This window comes from Echinops telfairi, unplaced genomic scaffold (assembly GCF_000313985.2).
Source record: "Echinops telfairi isolate 266 unplaced genomic scaffold, ASM31398v2 ScPeMD7_7468;HRSCAF=8506_0, whole genome shotgun sequence".
In the NCBI taxonomy this organism is placed as follows: domain Eukaryota; kingdom Metazoa; phylum Chordata; class Mammalia; order Afrosoricida; family Tenrecidae; genus Echinops; species Echinops telfairi.
Window position 1 is genome coordinate 29,461,226 of NW_022111369.1, and position 1,331 is coordinate 29,462,556.

At 45.4% G+C, this 1,331-nt stretch overlaps 1 protein-coding gene across 1 annotated transcript in view; it reads right to left on the minus strand.

Annotated features, from left to right (window-relative positions):
* The window catches only part of HERC3 (HECT and RLD domain containing E3 ubiquitin protein ligase 3), a 108,799-nt gene that overhangs the window by 2,978 nt on the left and 104,490 nt on the right, over positions 1–1,331 (minus strand). Inside the window, exons 24-25 of the mRNA XM_004703258.4 lie at positions 484–667; positions 167–269 (exon numbers count right to left, since the gene is read on the minus strand). Coding sequence (XP_004703315.1) covers positions 167–269; positions 484–667 — 287 coding nt within the window. The remainder of the gene's footprint in view (positions 1–166; positions 270–483; positions 668–1,331) is intronic.

Here is a 1,331-nt window from a genome sequence, read left to right on the forward strand (position 1 = left end):
AAATATGGAATAACAGTAGATGCTGAGCTTGGGATTTCATCCAGATGTGAAAACATAACATGTACTAAATTTCTTATACTTTTATCATTTAACAAAGTTGAATCTGCACGTATCATATACAAGACTAACTGCGGGAAAATACCATGTTGTGATTACTTAGACATACAGAGAAATTTCTTCTTCTTTTCCAGTGGGAACTCATGAAATGTTTCCCAAAATAGCCTCACAGTCGGGTGTGCGGCTGAATAATCTCCCTTGTAGGTGGCAGTCTGTTCAAAAAAGAAAGATAAAGTTATCTTACAGGACGATATTGGCTATTTGCACACTGTTTGCATCCTAGATGAAGAAGTATGTGTGGAAATGCAGGAAGCCTTCAAATCCTACACAACTAGAGTTCATTTCCAAAGAGATGGGCTCAGGGCCTCCAACCCAGCATGCGGTCTCCTCCCAACAGTGAGCGGGGGCCACCCCTCTTCAGCTTACCGCTTCCAGCTCTTCCCAGTTGTAATTGCTGTTCCCCACCATCATGGCCCTCAGCTCTAAAGGCTGGAAGAGCTCCAGGACTTTGCCACCACACACCTTCAGGAAGCCGCTAGAGAAGGCTGTGTACCATTCGTGAACTGAGATTTGGAAGATATAATTCACGTAAGCTTCCACAAAGTCCGGCCTGCCAGGAGATCAAAGACATGGAGTGTTTTAACCCAGCGTCCCGCAGGGCGTGAAGTATGAAGTCCCCCTTCCGGACATTATTCTTGTGGAAGAGGTTGGGCGTCATCAAAAATGGAATTTTCGTTGAATGCTCACATGAGGAGGCAACTTAAAACTTCCTCTCTGGACACTGGCTCCCCACTCTTGCACTGCCTCCCTGAGGATTCCCAGGATTTTCTCAGCAGGCCATCAGTGGGTAGGGCAGGGGGTAAAGCCATAGAGGAAGGGCAGAAAGGCAAATGGGTAGATTCCTACCACGGATTTAATCTCGGGAACCTCAGTTATGATCTTGTTTTACATTGCACAAAAATCAAGACACTAGGGGGAAAGTGGGGAGAGGAGGGAGAAAGTGGGGACCGATCATGATGATCGACACATAACTGCATTTCCCCACCTCCCCAGGGGGACAAACAACAGAAACCATGGGGGAAGGGAGACAGCGTTTGGTGTAAGATATGAAAATAATAATAATTTATAATTTATCTAGGGGTCACGAGGGTGAGGGTGGGAGGCAGGGGGTGGAAGAGGAGCTGACACCAAGGGCTCAACAGAAAATAAATGTCGAGAAAATAATGATGGCAACATATATACAAATATGCTTCATACAAATTAATGTATGGATT